The sequence below is a fragment of the Topomyia yanbarensis genome, chromosome 2, assembly GCF_030247195.1.
Source record: "Topomyia yanbarensis strain Yona2022 chromosome 2, ASM3024719v1, whole genome shotgun sequence".
NCBI lineage: Eukaryota > Metazoa > Arthropoda > Insecta > Diptera > Culicidae > Topomyia > Topomyia yanbarensis.
In genome coordinates, this window is record NC_080671.1 from 468204211 (window position 1) to 468222244 (window position 18034).

At 39.1% G+C, this 18034-nt stretch overlaps 1 protein-coding gene across 3 annotated transcripts in view; it reads left to right on the forward strand.

Annotated features, from left to right (window-relative positions):
• The window catches only part of LOC131686170 (uncharacterized), a 38754-nt gene extending 21720 nt beyond the window's left edge, over positions 1-17034 (forward strand). The window contains exons 1-4 of one of the 3 annotated variants that reach the window (XM_058970376.1): positions 1313-1518; positions 1661-2121; positions 16425-16778; positions 16838-17034. In XM_058970376.1, coding sequence (XP_058826359.1) covers positions 2055-2121; positions 16425-16778; positions 16838-16884 — 468 coding nt within the window. In that variant the 5' untranslated portion in view covers positions 1313-1518; positions 1661-2054 and the 3' untranslated portion in view covers positions 16885-17034. Of the gene's footprint in view, positions 1-1312; positions 1519-1660; positions 2122-16424; positions 16779-16834 lie in introns of those variants that run through there. The other 2 variants (XM_058970374.1, XM_058970375.1) reach the window with 2 other exon arrangements.
• Positions 17035-18034: the final 1000 nt, after the last annotated feature.

Genomic DNA, 18034 nt, shown 5'->3' on the forward strand with positions numbered 1-18034 from the left:
AGACATAAAATAAATTTTAGAAAAGTTTGTCAATTGTTTCATAAAATTTATCAGTTTTGAGAGGAACAAATGAACTGCTGTCTTCAAGTCTTCCAGTCTTCTAGTCTTCCAATCTTCCAGTCTTCATTCAAGTTTGTTATAAATATATACCAAATTCGTTACTGATACTTTTTGCTTGTATCAGGAAACTAGCAGTTGGGAAAATGGATTCTGAGATGACTATGACTTTCATTGGTTTAGTTTTCGATAAAAATACACTGAAAAAAATTCAGTTTGGACAAGGAAAAGTTTTTTTCAAATAACTTTTTTTCCTTGAAAGTGCTCAACTTGAATTTTTGACGGTAGGTAGGGAACATAATTACCTATCTTGCAACAAAATTTCATCCAAATCAAAAATGGTTTTTTTTATTGTAAATCGACTTTAAATTTTTAAAATCGATTTTTTTTCAGTGTAGGAGTCAATGAAGAATTTTTTCAATATTTTTATTTAAAAATTTGATTAATTTTGTGAAAACCACTCCTATAACATTTTTGTAGGATTTGTCATTTTTAATAATATAGCCATTTGAAAAAAAATGGTAAAAAAAGTTTGGCCCTTTTCAAAAAACAGTCTAGATCATTTTTGGAAAAACAAAATATGCAAAGTGGCTTTTTGTGACAAAGTTCTCATGTACAGAAAGTTTCACTAAAATCTGAGAGGGTGCTGCCAACATTTGTTCGAGTTTTCGAAATTCGTCTATATGCCAAAAATAATAGAGAAATACTATTGTTATTCTCCGGTAGTTTACTACATGTTGCATTTAAAACTTCCCTTCTTACTTAAGCTTATAAAAGATAGAGATGTTTCCAGAACCAAAATAATTACAATAATTATTTATGCAGATTCTTCAAACATGTATCAAACATTGAGAGAACAATCCATACTGGTGTCACCGCCTAGGACCGAAAAAGTGGAACGGTCTTGTCTACCGGTGCAATTACCCCGCCGAAAATCCTTCAACCGTCGTGTTATATATGTTTTGAACTGGCAGCAGTGCTGTTTCAAGCGCGGAGACATCTTGCCTGTCACATTAGTGTTTGAAGAGGTTGAGACTCCAAACGCAACAGCAAGCAGCGGCGTGGCAAACCTGTAAAAAAAGGAAAACACATTACGGACTCATCAGTGCAAAAAATAAAAGAAAGAATCTTGTTTTCAATGGGCATGACTTAAAAATCGATGTTATTTGTTTATTTTCGATCGGAACCAGGCGGTATTTTTAACTCAACAAGTAACACGCGCAACTCCGGTCAGTCTGTTTCCTCGAAGGAGGGCGGATAGGCGCAGAAAAAAAAATCTCTGCTTGAACACATACTTTTTGCTATATACCATAAGCACATAACTTCTTCTGGTACGTGCATTATATAGCGAAAAAATATCGGTATTTTTAGAAGAAATTATCTTTTTCCATCCGACTGTCAGTATCGATCGTACTCTCCGCTGGAAAACATCTAACGACCCACCGGGCAATAATACTAAATGTGAGCTTTACTCTTTGTATACTAGATATTGTGCGCTTGACTAACCAGCTTGGCAGTTTATCCTGCGCTGTTTGCCGTTTCGGTCGAATAACGTGGAGTGCATCTTGGTGAAATTAATTTTTCAATTTCCGATTTATTTTAGTGTTATAACTTTGCACACAACGCATCGCACCCGAAGCACAAAGCACAAAGCTAGCTCAGGATGAGTGAAACTAGGAATCTCGCGACAACGTTCTTGATCCTTATCGGTCTTCTGTTCCTGCTTTGGCTCGTGTACGAAGGATTCTCCTAAAGGGATCCTGTCCTTCTGCGAAGGGAGCAACAAGCATGTGTGAGCGAGAGATAGTTTCATTAGAAAGCAAGGATGACGCGAGCGAGTGAGTGAAGGATGACGCAGAATGCACCTGCTGCTGTGCTGCTGCACCGTATGGATAAGAGCAATGCACAATCTACACCTAACCAATTTCTTAAGATGCACTTAGATACTAGGATTCCAGCTTGATTTTTCGTTCCTCATAAAGTCACCCATCCATTGCATGCGGAGTGCACTTGGCACATCTTCCAACATTGTAGCACTGAACGTCAACACCATCAGCGCCATGAGTAAGTATCCTATAATTTTTCTTCTCTACTGTCTAATCTTGTTAAGAAACACCGAAAATGCCACGATACTGTGGCGTAAGACCATTTTCCCCGTACTCTGTGATTGGCCAACCAGTCCGGTCGCATCACCGGAAAACGATCAGCCTCATTTTGTTATTGGAAAGTGCCAGATGTTATTCGGTGCCGCCAGTCTTAAATTTAGAATCGACTTCGAACAAGCCGCCCCGGCCTGGCCTGCTCCTATAAAAGTCGTTAAAGTGCTCGTTGAATATTTCTCTAATAATTACCAGTCAGTCAGGGCCGCGAGAAGCTGGACAGCATTTCAGTCATAATTTTATGGGCGGGCTGCGTCCCGCTGCGCTGCGCTGTGCTGTGCATTGGCGCTGCTGGTTGGCTGCTGTGGTTCGGATAATGTCGATGGAGGCGCACGGTGCGTGACCGATCGACTGACCGACCGACGACAGGACGGCGCATTTTGCGCACCGTTCGGGAAAAACATGCGTCATTGCGCGCTCTAGAATCGGGTTGATTGAAATATCTGGGACGGAATACTCGAATGGGTGAAAGGTAAGAAGTTCCCCGAAGTCACAAAGTGCGAGGAACAAACTGGGACGATATTTCAAAGCGGACAGATGGGTCAACTTGGATTGCACTTTGTGTCCTATATAAAGGCAAAAGATTTCAATACTTTTCAATAATTTTGTAGAAATAATGGAACATTTTTGCAACAATAATAGCTATAAAAATATTTTGGTAACTGGGTGTTAACAACCATTTCGACAAAAAGAAAATAACGATGGTGCGAAATTTGGGGTAACTCGGGGTAAGACAGTTCACTGCTAGCTTTCAACAACTTGCTAAAAATATAACATATGTACCAAATGCTAACAAATAGATAACACTGTCTATTCGAGAAAAAACCGTGATCGAAACCTGTCAAAGATGTCCGATCTGTTGTTGGTTTGCCTCTTGAACAAGCGCTCATAACGCTCTGACCTCGGTGCAATTTTGTACTACGAAGATGATGAAAACATTAGTAAAGGTGATGAGATTGTCCACTGTCCAAATTTGTCGCGATAAACTGCATTTCAACTTATTATTGTGAAACCAAAAATAGAACTTCATTATTTGTTGATATTGTTAACAGGTTTTAGGTTGTTTTTTTTCAAACTGAAAAAGAAAAGTTAGGAAAATGGTAAACACGTCTACATCCAAGGTCATAGCATGCGTCGAGACAAAATCTGCCTCTGTGCATAAAGTAAATATACCTATACTAGCTACCCCCTTGCTTTTTCTAACAAACTTTCACGAATGATGGGTGTGCAAATGCACCCACAACAAATCAGAAACCATAGCAGGTATTGATAAATACGCACGGGATGTTGATTATGGCACACCCAAACGCCACCGTATCGTAAGAATCGCTCTGATTCTGCGCAACTGGTGATTCGTTGCAGTGGGGTCTTTAGTTATTATTTTCTTTATGCTCTGTGTTTGTTTGTGCCGTAATAAACAACGTCGTTTCCAAGGTTGTTCAAAAGTTGCCTTTAGACACTCGGTGGCGATGACGGGATCATTATCAGTTAATTGCGAACTGTTCATCACTATTTGCATTTTTGACGCTTGCTGTGACCTTGATGTAGAAAGACTGACGTCCACCGACATCAAAATACACATCAAGTTAGCCGCTGAAGAAAACAAATTTAATAGGGGATTAGTGAGCGATGGTTTTCTAGTTTCTTTTTTCAACAGTTTGTTTACTCTTCGGCATATGAGAAAATGAACCGAATTTTTCACATATCTAACGAGATCAATCTACCATGTGGAGTGAGAACCCATTCCTCATTCGCTCACTTTATTCCTACTGTGCGAATAGATTTCCCGCGGTCAGATTATTGTTTATATTAGGATGGCTTTAATAACGTAGGTCGTTTGTACATGAGAATTCTAATAATGTTTCGAATGTTGGTCATAGTTAAGATTACCTCCATTATCTTAATGGTATTTTTGTAGAGAATACCCTAGAGTTATCAACGATTTCTTAACTTTCTAATTAGACGAAGGATCAAATCATAATTGGCTAATGCCGACGAACCCAGGGCCGGCGGAACACCTTTTTCCCGAGTGGGTAGTAAGATTCGAAGTAATTTCTCTTCGTACTGACGAAAGTTCAAATAGCGTGTGTAAGTGAAAATGAAAATTCCCTGATAATATCTGGTGGCTATTTAGAAACACTCTTTATTAACAGGGCTGTTTGTCCGACGGCTTGGCGAAAATATGTTTGTTGAATACTACACCCAAAATCCAACGGGCATGTTTCTATTACTTTTGGGTAAGATTCTATTGCCTTTTTGGTAACAGAGCAATAGCGCATTGCTGTATTAAACTCATATTACCGCAAAGGTAGTAAACGGTGGAATGACGATGTAGGATAATTCGGTCGATTTCTATAATAGTATTAGTATCGAGCCAAACCAGCCGGAGGTCTGGCGGATTTCTACCCAAATTCAGATCGCTATCTGCACCAATTTTGGCCGAAATAGGCGGAACTACGGATTTTTTATAGGGTAACTTGGATAGTGAAAGAAAAAATTTAGGCAGTTTCCGGATCCAACACAGCTCCCGATCTGGACCAGTTCCCAAATTTGGACCTCCCGGATCTGGATCAGTTTCCGGATCTGGGCTTGTTCCCGATTCGGACCAGTATCCGGATCCGGACAAGTTCCCGAATCTGGACCAATACCCGGTAATGGACCAGTCCCTGGATCTAGCCCATCCCCTTTTCCCCTTACCAGGTCAGGATTTGAACCAGGCCCAGATTTGGTGCTTAGATCCAGACGAACTATATGTCTTGCTTTCCGTACATGACGGGAAGGATTGTTAACGTTTTGTGCAGTCGCTACCTTGCTGTTGACGTTCGTGATAGAAAAAAAATTCAATTAAACTACGACCGAAATACCCCTTCACTATTTCGAGTCGGTTTTTTTTTCTGATTGTGCTATCTCCGGCGATGGGTATCTGATGGGTTTCTCCGGCAACCGACATCCTTTCAGGGTTAGTGGAGGTCGATTTGAATATTTCTCCGATGGCAAAAATCATACCAATAAGTCTCATTTTCGATACAAATTATATCTAATACAACCGGCCCCCGGATGGTCTACTTCCGGACTAAAGACAAGCCATTTAACGTCATCGATAAATCGCGTGATCTAACTAAACAACACTCGACCGTGCACGAAAAAGTATTTTGTCTGCGTACCCGCACGGGAAGTAGAGATTGTTGGTGTAGTCTCCGAGAAGGGCCATGATTGCGGAATTGGTGGCTCCTTCCAGATCCCTGTGCTTCAGTCAGTGTAAATTCTGGTATGCAAGCAATTGTGTTCAGTAAAAATCGAGGAGTATTAGAAAACTTATTTTCCATCTGCCTCATTTCGAGCCTTTCGCCGGATTTGTTCTTCCAAAATTTGTTCTTTTGAACGGGGCTCGTCTACTTGTTCGCCTTTTTGTAATCCGGGGGCATGAACTGAGGAACCCATTGAAGAAATAAGGCACGGTGTGGAAAATGCGGAGAGGATCAAGACATTGGCTCCTGGTCTCGGAAAGTCCACATGGGACATTCAAAACTTCAAGTGTCTCTATATTTTAGTCATATTATTTTTCTAGGTTTACTTCCGACGTAGATCTTCCTCAATTTTAGCATTATTCGCCATGACCGAAAATAATATCGAGGAGCGTTTTGGGGATCAAAACGTGCTATTATTTCAAACGGATTAGCCTTTGCTAGGTACCAGGTATTGAAGTTGTCACTTGTTAAATCCGAATCATAGGCAAAGATTTATTGATATTCTTTCCATATACATCGCACCTCAACTGGTTCTAGAATATTTCAACTCCCACGGCGTGTCATGGGGTTGTCTTCATGCTGATAATCGATCTATCTTACTGCATGATATTCGCGACAACTTCAGTACGACCATCTTGAATACAGTGGAAATGACACGAATGCCAACCAGCGCGCCCTAGTAACAATTGTGGTTTTATGATAGTTTTGTAGCCACTGATAAAACTTAGATTGCACTTGTAGTGTGCTATAAAACTTCAATTGTTACTTGGGCGGCCAAGTGCGTTAGATTTATCGTTGTACTCTACCTCATTAGTGTCCTCATTGATTGAAAGAGTTACGCGTCCACTATATCCGAAACAATCGAATCTAAATGAGAAATTCCTCCGGTGGCAGTGTGCAACGTTTTGACTGGCTTTTTTTACACTGAGATTAAAGATCAGACAAAACGAATACCTGGCGCGAACAACCGTGGACGGTTTCCCACTCCGTTGTGGGCAGAGAGTGCTCAGAATTGTACGCGAAAAGGTCCTATGATGACTTTTTGAACGTCAGATCGCCCAATTTTTTCCGAATATACGCGACGTTAGAAACGCAAATAAAAAACTCGATGCAAACTGAAAAACGCGGTTATTGCCACCGGTTCGTCAACTGATGAACGAGAGAAACAATATTTCGTCTAGCAGCTGAGCCCTACGTCGTGTACTCGATTGGACCTTTGATCGGAATACACGGAACTAAAAATTCTTTATCGGCGACAACAGCATTCCACGTAAATTCACATTCAAATGATAGACGTTTTGCGATGAAATTATAATAATGCATATAAACGTAATAATTGTTCTTCAAACACACAAATTTATCGGACAGAAAAGATACTCGCGCTAACTCCTAATTATCCCGGAGAGAATATGGGCGATCCTATATTCTTTATATTGAAATCGTTCCGGATTGCCTGATACAAATATTAGTTTGAGTTCATTCGCATTGATCTATTCCGGGTACTAAGAAAAGTGACACTTAGATTAGAATGATAGTGAGAAGGCGGATACTTAGGCATTAGAAGGTAATATTTGTGAAACATCGCGCAGCCTTAACAAATTTTTCAGTTAGATTTAGAGTTAGAGAACGCTCGAAAATTGGCAAATTTTGTGGGATAATGGAAGTTTAGGAATCCCAAACAGCATCAACCAACCTTGGTTAAAAGTATGGATGAATGTCGTGACTTCTTTCGGGTGGCATTTCGGATCATGTCCAATCATTATACGTTGAATGCGCGTTTCCGGCGTATTGGAGTCGTAAAGAGCGTTCTTTGCGCTTGCGGTAACGGCTATCGCGACATTAAACATGTTGTCTGGTCGTGCGCCTAGTGTTCTACACACCAACAAAACTAAATTTTATTGTGGTTAGTTTCAAAATACCTCTTGTGGTAACTTTCGAAATACCTCAACAGGTATTTCGAAACTTACCACAATCTAACAAACCGTAATCCACGAAATGACGAAATATAACCGTGTTCTGTTTAATTTTACATGATACTTGTACTTTCCAAGCGCAGTGCCATAAAATTACACATTTTAAACAAACGCCATATGTGGAGTAAAATTTCGTGACTCGCAAAATTCAACGACATGTTAAATTAAAATCAAATGTAAAACTATTTCATTTTTGATGCTCGTATAGTCATGGTCAAGAGACGTAAATTTACACGATTTTTTCTAGTTGTGTAGCGCCAAATCTGCGTTGAACGAATCCTTTCGGCCTGGTTCTAGTCCGAGATATGTTGGCTATCCTCCAAATTTATTTATATCTACTCTTTTGGCTGTCTTACGATCAGGTACTTGCAATGTGATCCCAAGAGTTCCAAGCGGATCCAAGGAGGCTAGTTGGCGATCCGGTTCATGATGTTCTGATAGTGATCTTCCGTTTGCCACAAAGCGACAAGTTTAATTTCTTTTTTTCCTTGTCATTTTTCTCTGATTGTTCTCTGATAGGTCTCTGCTACTGATGTTGTGATCAACAATCTTTTGCCTTCCTTATAAAAAGTCTACTGATTGTCTAGTTATTGTTTCTCCTTGCTTCAATTTTTATTGAAATGATTATTCATGTTAAAAAATTAAAAATTGTTTATATTGTTCTTAAAAATATTTCTAACTGCATCCCATAGTCTGAATAAAATTGTTTATTAAATTTTTTTGTCTATCGATCTGAACTTATTGTTTTAAGATGTAGTTGTATCGAAATGTATTTCCATGAGTATATAATATAATAAATAATTCCAAATTTCAAACAAATCCTAATTTTCTTGAGAATTTTATTTGTAAAGCAAAGAAATTTGTATCTGAATAAAAATATGCAATTGTTTTACATCGAGGATTTCCAACGCAAGAATTTTGGGCGAAAAAAAAACATGGTTAATCTCAGGTTTTGATTTGTTCCAAACTTTCGAGTGGGTAATTTCCCCCTCGGTAATCTTCGAGTGGGTAGTACTACCCATACTACCCACGCATTCCGCCGGCCCTGGACGAACCTCTTTCTCGACTGCGCCTCATACTGAAACGAGATAGTTAATCAGTTTGCCGTCTCTTGTATCATTGCTCACGTCCATGACCATTCTATTTTAAGTTGCTTGTTTTCCTGTCGAATAAGCAGCATATCTAAAACTATATTCTATTGTCCACTTACAACTCGTAGGTGAATTGGTTCTGGCTTTTCTAATTGTTGACCATTTCAACAATGCGTTGTCGGCCTGATACCAGCACCGCGTTTATGCGTGCACACACTGGGCCGGGCCAGGGGTCCCGCGAAGAGGATAAGTGAATAAAATAATACCAGTTGTCAGCACTGCGGCGCCATGAAAACTTCAAAAGAAAAGAGCGGCCCAATCTTTAGTTGTTTCGAAAAAGATTTTGATGAGTATTTTTGGAATAATTTACCCATCACCAGAAGAACATTCTTTATCCGCTGATTTCAGTTTTAGTTAAACCGGATTAATGTCAAAGATAAATTAAAAGCTCGAAAATGAACCATCCTGATTCTGAATCATCTAAAGGAGATTCGCCAACACAATATAGAGTGATCTCGAAGCTTTCTATTAGCGACGTGGAATGTTTATTGAAAAACAAAATATGTTAAGAATAACATTTTTGTAAGACCCGTAGTTCGAAAATAGAGATAATTTTTTGTGAACTAAATTCATTTGAAGACATCTTCGTGTTTAAATCGTAACCTTGGTTTATTTTTAGAGGTTGAATTTTATTGACATATTGTTATTTGATTTTCGTAGATTATCATAGTGTTATGTCAGCCCTATTCTAATACATGGTCAAATGGAACAGACAAATGAACCCTCGGTTCTGTTTTGAATTAGCTCCAGTCTGAAGTAAAACGCTTCAAACTGAGCGGTATTAATATAGTTTATATCATGGGTACTTCTGGTATATTAGATATTTTTTAGCTTTAGAACCAAAGGTTGGCGACGTTTTTGAAGGCACTTTTTACGGTAAGTTCCCTTCTTTTTTATGAAATACTCGTACAGTGTAGTACAATGTCCAATTTGCAAAATACTCTAGAGAACATGAAAAAATATTAATAATTATCGAAGTTAGAGCAATTTCCGCAAAACGCGTTTTTTTCAAAGAGGTTTGTCGTGACTATGATTTCAGTCCAACAGCTCAACTGAAAGCATAAAACTAAAAAAATCATTAGTATAATATGTATATTTTGTACCTGTGGTGTCCTTGAACGATTAATTAAAACTTTTTTCTTTTTGGAAACAAGCACGAGTTTCCAAAAAAAACACTATTTTCACCTAAAAAAATATTAAAAAATTCATAACAATAATATAAAAATTTTGGCGAAAAATGTAATCGTTCAAGGATACGGCAGTTAAACTACGAACAATTTAAAAAAAAGTTTTGAAATCGGTTGAAAACTTTTTTCGGCAATCGTAGTCACCGCAAAGACGTTTTTGGAAAAAAATGATTTGAAAATAATCGCATTTAAAGTTTCAAGTATAAGTTACGCTTTCGTAAGGGAGCAAGATGAAAAATGCTATAACTGCGTCTACTGCTCCGATTTCTATGAAAATTTAGGATAACGTTCTTAAAATCCTGAACTTTAAGATAGAAGAATTAAAAAAATTCGATTTTTTGGCCAACCTCAACATATGTAACCGAACGAGAATTCCAAAAAATCTGACGATGGTATGAACCAGCAATAATCAGAATAGAGAATTATCAATTGTTCTCCTGTTTTGTTCGCATTTAATGCATCAAAAAAGGGGCGGGTATGGCGTAATTGGTAAATCGTTTGCCTTGTACGCAGCCAACCAAGGTTCGATTTTTAAACCAGCGTATAGGGTTAGAGCGTTTCTAAAAGAATTTTTTCCTAACAGAAAAAAGAGGTGAATGACCCTAAGGTTAAAACCACACTTCAGCTTTATTTTTGTGTAATAACTTGCCTGCAGTGGTTATGCTTCCAAACTAGTAATATTCGCCCATCTATCGATGAAAATTGACATCTATTGACATATATGTCAAGGAGGGTATATGTCCTTCCGAAGCAATTATAGATTCTGCACACCCTCAAAACAAATCTCAATTGCAGTCTGTCGACAAACACAATTCGTTTGATTCTACCATCATTGCAAACCTGCAAACAACTTCAATGTCTAAGTGGAAAGTTAGATCGCATCGCTTCTGCTCGCTCAGAACGCCTCCCACTACAGACTGCTGCTGAACACAATAGTTAGGACGCCGTCACAGAGATTATCTGCACAGCAGTCGACTGGAATTTCATCCTTCTGACCCGGTCGTGCTCTCTAACGATTTGAACCAACTAAATGAAGGTGCACATTGTTTGTCGCTGCCATCACCGGGACGCCCGTTATACAGCACTACGGAAGCCCCCAAGCGCTCCGACGCAGTCGCGCTACCAGCCAGCGACCCGCTTAGTCGTACCGGTCCTGCGGTCGGAGGTCGTGAGGGGGTCTTCCGAATTCCCTTCTCAAACGCGTATTTTGCTTTACATGACAGTTCGCTTTCTGAAAACCTCTTGGTTCATAGCATGCCGTTGCGTACAACACCTGATTTCCTGTCCGTCTACTACCAGAACGTCCGTGGAATGAGAACAAAAACGCAGGCTTTCTTGCTTGCGCTCACTTTCTGCGACTACGACATTATCGTTCTCACTGAAACCTGGTTACGTGATGATATATTAAACACCGAGCTAACGACGACCTACGCAATCTACCGATGCGATCGCAACTCTTTTACCAGTCATCTACGTCGCGGAGGTGGTGTTCTCATAGCGATAAAGAAACATCTAACTGGGACTATACTAAAAATGCCTGGATGTGAATGTTTGGAGCAAGTTGTCGTACGCGTTTCACTGCCAGGTCGATCGTTATATATTTGTTTGCATTTATCTAAAGCCGAACAGTGATCCTGACTTGTTCAACGTTCACTCTTCTGCAGTCCAAAGCATCCTGGACAAATGTAATAGGCGCGGCAATGTACTTGTTGTAGGTGATTATAATCTTTCTAATCTTCAGCGGATTTTTGATGACGATTATAAGTGCTACCTTTCTGAAAATGCAACCACGGAACACGGAACTTTGGTCGCTGGTGGCTTGAATCAAATCTGCTCTTTTAGCAACGTGAATGGACGGACCCTTTCGTCAATGACACGGACGTGTTCGAACTGATTGAGCCTCCCACATCTATACTGAAGGTTGACCCTCACCATAAACCCTTCGTTTTAAGACTTGATACGCGTTCTGATGACGGTGAAGCTTTTGATACTTTTGATTAACGACGACTTCAATTTAGACTTTACTCGATGCAACTTCGATGAAGTCGCAATGGCCATTGGTGCACTCAATTGGCGTGAGATGCTGGTTGGAAATGGCTAAGATCAGGTAGTTGTGGCGTTCTATGATGCCATATATGAGATTCTTCGCCGTAATGTTCCTAAAAAAACGTGTCAGCAGAAAAGCAGAATATAAATTTCCGTGGTGGAACGCTGAGCTTGGTCGCCTACGCAACGTACTCCGGAAACAACGAAAGCGATATTTGCATCATAGGACCGACGACAACAAAACTATTCTTCGTCAAACTGAACTGCAATATGAAACAGCCCGGAACAGTGCATTCGGTGAATATCTGAATCAAGTTCAGCGCAGCCTTCGAAATAATCCTTCGACATTCTGGACATTTATAAACAGCAGAAAACGTTCCGTGAGTGTACCAGAAAATATCTATCTTCGAGACAAAAATTCACAGTCCGCTGCCGAGTCGGCGAACCTTTTTGCAGATCACTTCCGAGATGTATTTACCAGACCTCCTGTCTATCCATCGCAACAGTACCTCGAAACATTTCCAACGCATAATATCAACCTTCCTCTTCCTAACGTAAATGATTCTGATGTAGCGAGCGCTCTGTCCAGCGTTGATCCTTTGAAAGGGCCTGGTCCGGATTGCTTGCCTCCTGTGTTTATAAAGCATTGTGACCGAACACTTTCTGCACCAATAAGTATTATTTTTCAGCGTTCAATCTCGGAAAATATTTTCCCAATGGCATGGAAAGAAGCTGCTATAGTTCCTATAGTACTACAGAGGAATCTCGCTGCTGAACTGTCTAGCTAAAGTTCTGGAAAAGTTTGTGTACAATGCGATGTACGCTGCTTCTTCGAACATAATTGACGAACACCAACACGGATTTATGAAAAAAAACGCTCCGCCACTTCGAACTTGATGACGTACACGAGCCTTCTAGTTCCAGTTGTAGAGATGCGTCAACAAGTGGACGCTATATATTTTGATTTCGCAAAAGCATTCGACAAAGAGCCCCACAACATTGCTGTTTTGAAGCTGAAGTGACTAGGCTTTCCTGAGTGGGTTAACAGATGGCTGCATTCTTACCTCTCACAACGATCTGCCTTCGTTAGAATTGGCACTACATGCTCAAGCGCATTCGTAACGCCAACCGGTGTGCCTCAAGGAAGTCACCTAGGGCCGCTGATTTTTCTCTTATTCATCAACGACCTCTGCATCCGCACAAACTCTGAAAAACTGCTCTATGCTGATGATCTGAAAATCTTTCGTTCAATTGCTCCAGCACTCGATTCTGCTGTGCTCCAAGACGATATAGCCAATATATAGGAATGGTGTTTGCTGAACGGTATGCAGATCAGCATTGATAAATGTAAGATGGTAAGTTTCGGACGCTCGGCAAATATAAGGCGTTGCGAATATACTCTTCAAGCCTGTGTCATCAAGCGGGTGGATTCTATCCGTGACCTGGGAGTGTTATTCGACAGAAAACTTCGTTTCGCCGACCACATCACTGCAACAACGGCGAAGGCTTTTGCAACATTGGGTTTTTTTTTAAAAACGGAACGCTGTCGATTTTGTGGATTTCTACGCACTGAAGTCTTTATACTGCGCACTGGTCCGGAGCACTTTGGAGTACGCTGTACAAGTATGGGCGCCATACAACGCCGTTCAAAGTAGCCGACTGGAGCGCGTTCAGAGAAGTTTGTACGATTTGCTCTTAGAAAGTTGCCTTGGAACGACCCTATCCGTCTTCCGCCGTATAATAATAGATGCATGTTGCTAGATTTGCCAACGCTGGAGTCTCGCCGCACGTTCTTGCCAAGAATGTTCATTTTCGATATGTTGTCGAACAATATTGAATGTCCCGACATTCTCTCTAGGATTCATTTATTTGTTCCCCCTCGTGATATAATGAATCGTCCGCTTCTGTGGATTCCCAGGCACCGCACAGCATATGGCCAGAACAATCCGCTAGACAGATGTTGTAGCAGATTCAACGAAACTGTTTTAGTTTATGACTTCCATACTACTTAATCTAATTATAAGTTAGCAATTAGAAATTTTTAACATTGACTCTAGCAATAGCATTAAGTGTGATCTGTGCGGTATATGTCGAAGATGTAATAATTAAATAAATTTGATTCGATAATGGCATCTAGCTCTAATATTTACGCAGTTATACATATGCCTATCTAATCTCTGTGATGCGACGCCTAGTCATATTCATCGAATGTTATTCGTAATCTATTTACGTCTGTTTAGCTATAAGGCCCCCCTAAGTGCATTAGTGCCCAGGGCCAAGCGGTCTTAATACGGCCCTGGCAATACCTTCAGCCGACAATCGCTGTATGCTCAGTTTTATAGTTTTCACAGACCTGGAATCGTATATCAGTGGCGGATCCAAGGGGAGGGTCTTGGGGGTCCAGACCCTCTCCGAAAATTTTTAACTTCTTGAGAAATTTTAAAATAAATTTTAAAAATATTTTAAATTCATTCTAAGTTCAAAATCATTCCAAACCAGATTCGATTACCAATACTGATTTTAATTAAATGAGGGTATTACATATTACGTATTGTACAAGGAACATTTCAAAGTCGAAATTTTGGACCCCCTTCAAAATTTTTTTCTGGATTCGCTCCTGCCGTATATGCTTCATTCCCTAAAACATTCTTGCGTAAGTCTTATATATTACAGACATACCTCGGTATAAAGCTACCTCGATATAACGTTACTCAATATAACGTTACTTTTTATGAATTATTTAAATGTCAATTCGAATGGAATGGTTACTAATTTAATTAATGTTAATGTCAATTCGATTGCAATGGTAACAGTTTCATTTTAAAATATTTTAGGCATAGTTTCTTTTCTTTTTTCGTAACTCATGCCAAAAATATGAATTTTATCAGTGACATAATTCTAAACATAACACAACAAAACCGTGCTAAATGGTTAAATATAACTGTTGCATTTAATTTTACACGAAGGATGGTAAAAATGCGGTAATCACATTTTTTTTTCGATGTACATTCACATGAGATTAAACCTTAATTAAATCGTAGACACGTAAAATTTAAGTAAACCTTAAAACTACGCCATATGTCAGATTCAGGAGATCTAAATTTATATGATTTTTTCTATCTTCGGCAAAGCTGTTTATCAAAAGATAGTTTTCAAGTTATTTAATATAAAAAATACTTCTTTTTTTAAAACACAATGAAGAGGTGAACAATCACTAAATGAAAATTCAACGATTAAAAACAATTAGGTTAAAATGCGTTTTGGGAAAATTTAGTACTGCAACAAAGTTTTTCGTTCTGTTCGTTTTTGTCAAATTTTATCTTTTCGTATCCCTTCTATGACTGCAACTACATTACTTAGGATTAAAGTAACTACAACATCCAGCATTCCACGAAATTTTGCATCATGCACCAACTTCATTGCAGAGATATATGTATATCTTTAATTGCTAACATCAACTTAGTTTATGGTGGCTTGTGGGAGTCCCCTCATCTCAGAATCGATTTATTTTTTGTCTGACTTTGGTTTGAATTATTATCTGAGAATGTCCTTGCAATGTTTCAGGTTATAACTGATTAACATCTCATGCCTGTAAGTATGATTGTTTTCTTTCTAAAAACTTTAATGAAAATCGTGTTTTTCAAAATTCCGTGCAAGATTACCAAAAAACTATATAGGTATAGGAGGAACTGGGCCAATTCAGACCTAGTAAGGGTTTATGAGCTATAGAACTGAAACGTGCCAACCGAATCACAAATAAATATTTTCTCCTAAAAGCCTGATCATCGATAGCGCCTTTTTTTTCTAAGGCGACGTTTTCCGATCTTTTACCGTATTTTGTATAAACGGTTATGCACAAAAGTACATGAAAGGTCCGAATTACTCCAAATACATGATAAAGCATAAGTTTATATGCATGACAATAGTTTAATATTAATGACTAGTAGTTGTTCAGAATGTAATTTATTCGTTTGTTGCTGTGATCTTAACGCAACACTTACGCATAGACGTGTTACGAAAGAATAATAAGTTGTAGGGGCGGCGTGGGTTAGATGGTATGGAACCTTTCGTTACTCAATCGATGAAGGTTGCAGTTACTACCTTTATATTTACCTATATTGTTAGTTTAGGTTGAAACTTCAACTATCCGAACAACAATCAAGTATCAAGTACCTACCCAAACACATCTGAGGAAATGGCATTTCTGATGAGTTTACATAACAGTACATTTTCTACGAACTTACACATAAGATCGAACCTCAGATAATAAAGGTGCTGTGAACAACGTCGCTTCTCATTTATATGAGGGAAAAAAAAGATCCTCTTCATTCTTTGGCTTCTGCACGCACTGAGTGCCTAGCGCCGACGCCGGAGAGGTGAGTCCACAATCTGAACCCTAGCTATAGGCCAATCAACACATGGACCGGCATAACCGGCTTTACTTCCATTCCGAAGGAAGACGTGACCACAGATTTTTCACTATAGAAAATTTCAACTCTCACAACAACCGGGACCCACATCCCTGTCTATTTGATTTGCAGTCTTCGATAAAACATTACAAGTATCAGTACAATATTCACTAATATCTGTCATTCTACTTCAGGATCACCAGGCCTACTACGATCGAGATGCTGCTGGTCACCCTACAGCGCCCACTTGTTCAACTCTGATAGACCATCCGGTGAAGACGCTTCGGTATCAAGAGCCTTACACGTACCGCAAAGTTTGTGTAAGCTGTTTTACTTGAAGTCTACCTCGGAAGTGGTTCAGGCAATTTTCTTTCTCGACACGATTACGCCTTCCAAAAACGGTAGCAGTATGAAAAAGGACGATAAACATGTCAAGGACAGGCCAGATCGTAAAGTAATCCGTCACCCGATGGGACCCATCTCGACCAAATCGATCATCATCAACCTGATCGTTGCATTCTTCTTGTACTTGCTGCGGCGTTTCATTGGTCTGTATGGGTTTGTTTATTTGAGGGGCTCGAAAGTAACGAAATTTCCATTTTAGAAGCTGGTGGGAAAAGTGCGATAACCAAGTACAGCCGATTCATCAAATAGAAGGCCTTCGCTAGCAAACGTTGGGCCTCTTCATTCTTCATCTTTCGCATCCTTTATGTTAATTTTGTGTCGTACGTTAACCGTCAAATAAAATACAAGTATAACGTTATAATGTTTAAATAAATGGAAGTGTTTTATTTAGATTGTTTACATATTTGATTTTTTCTATCTGTAAAGCATATGGAATGGTGAGAACTCGTAACATATTGGAAGTAATCGTATGCATTACAATTTGTACAACCAATGTTTATCACTCATCGCACCGGAGAATATATTTTTTATTTTCGTAGATATAAACAAATGTGTAAAAATATCCATTCCATTGGTAAGAAAACCGAAAATCTCGAAGAATAGACTTGTTTTTTCATGTTTATGATGAGCACTAGCATAGTAGTGCAGTAAGCACAAAACCGTTAAACTCATTAGCTCATTCTCCGTCGGATTTATTTATCCGAAGAGTTTGTGTGAGTGAATTGTTCGGATTCCTTTACTGATATGAGTACACGCTACAAAGAATCTTGTATAAAAATATTGCCATACAAATAACTAAGCAAATAGTTCACTCTCCGCTCGAATTCTCACAGTTCTGTTAAGACGAAGCAATCATTATATTTGCCGTAGTTAGCTACCACTTCAAATTTTCGCTCTTGTCTCAATGTCCGCAAACATTTCTGAGTATCCAGTGTGGATTGAAGAATCGGAGACAAAAATCGAGTCTACAAACCTTCATGCTTAGAGGTTTTGTAGAGTTGTGCTGCCAGCTTCCGGAATCTGGCAGTTGTACTAAGCGTGTCTGTGGAATATTTAGGAACTTGTCGACTGCTGAATAAATATTAACGATATTTCTCAATCACCAACCGATACAAAATTCCACTAGATTTATTTGATATCTAAATTAATTCGGAAATTTTAACAATCCTAGCACGAACCAGACCACCCTTTAAAATGGCAAAGGCCTCATATGCAGTCTGTCAAGTGAGGGCGTGATCGATGACACTTTTGTGGTTGATTTTGATTGCGACGTTAAATAACAATTATTTGAAATTTCGTTCGACGCTGAGGATTTTACACAAATATCGTCGCCCAGAGCACCAATTATGTACTGCTATCTTCTAGACATACTTACGATGAGAATTTCGGCGAAAGCTAA